Raw genomic sequence first — 938 nt, forward strand, 5'->3', positions numbered from 1 at the left:
AAAAAAAAAACTCACCTCCACAGGGCAGGAGGAGCTCCTGCCACCAGAAACCTTTTAAGCTACTTAAAAAAACTGAAAAAAACAACATCATCTGACTCGAAAGAGCTCGGCCACCCGAAAGGGACCGTGTTTAGCGTCGGCCTCACGCGGGGCCCAGCCTGCCAGCTCCCCGGGGCAGAGATCTGGGAGAGAAAAGGAACTTTTGTTGGAGCCAACAATGGGCCCAGTCGCCGTCAATGCGCTTTTTGTAGAGGCCCAACTCCAAATCGGGCTTAAAACCCCAAAGCAGGGGAAGGGGGAGAAGTATTGTGCTGAAGAGGGTGGAAGGTTTCAGCTTTAGCTCCAGGCAAAACTCGATTTACACCAGCCCCGCTGTTTCCAGCTGTTTCCAGGTGTGCTCAGCTGATCCCTCCCTCAATAAAGGCGGGCGAGAGCTCTCGGGCAGTGAAATCCAAAGCAAAAACCACCCAGAGAGAGAGAGTCAAGAGAGCAGGAGTGAGATTCAGGGCTCGGCCGTAACGCCCAGAGGAGGGAGTTCTCTCCAAGCGCTGCCCTTGGGGTAACCACAGGCTGCGGCAGGAGAGGACAGGAGGAGATTTTTGTCACTTGTCAGCCTGATTTTGCTCCTGCTGAGGCACTTGTTTTGGAGATGGACCCTCTAGCTGAGCCTCCTGTGGCCCCACAGGGACCACAGGGCAGAAAAAAGCGTTCGGAGGGAACAACATGCCCAGATCAGGCTTTGGGCTCCCTCAGGAGTTGCTGCAAGATAGAAATGAAGGCTCCCGAGGAGGTTTAAAAGCAGGGAAAGGTCCTCACGCAGCGCCAGCAGGTCACAAGCTGCACCTCCAGACACCCAAAGCTGCGTGCGAGCCACCAGAGCCACCGAGGGAACAAAGCTGGGCAGTACCTGACAGGTCTCCGGTGACAGAAGAAGTCCC

General features: G+C 55.3%; 1 protein-coding gene across 1 annotated transcript in view; it reads right to left on the reverse strand.

Moving 5' to 3' along the window:
- Window positions 1-96: 96 nt before the first annotated feature.
- LOC104279006 (VIP36-like protein) overlaps window positions 97-938 on the reverse strand; it is a gene marked incomplete at both ends in the record, with an annotated part of 3818 nt that continues 2976 nt past the window's right edge. The window contains one exon of the mRNA XM_009876149.1: window positions 97-182. Coding sequence (XP_009874451.1) covers window positions 97-182 — 86 coding nt within the window. The remainder of the gene's footprint in view (window positions 183-938) is intronic.

This window comes from Apaloderma vittatum, unplaced genomic scaffold, assembly GCF_000703405.1.
Source record: "Apaloderma vittatum isolate BGI_N311 unplaced genomic scaffold, ASM70340v1 scaffold34639, whole genome shotgun sequence".
Classification (NCBI taxonomy): Eukaryota; Metazoa; Chordata; class Aves; order Trogoniformes; family Trogonidae; genus Apaloderma; species Apaloderma vittatum.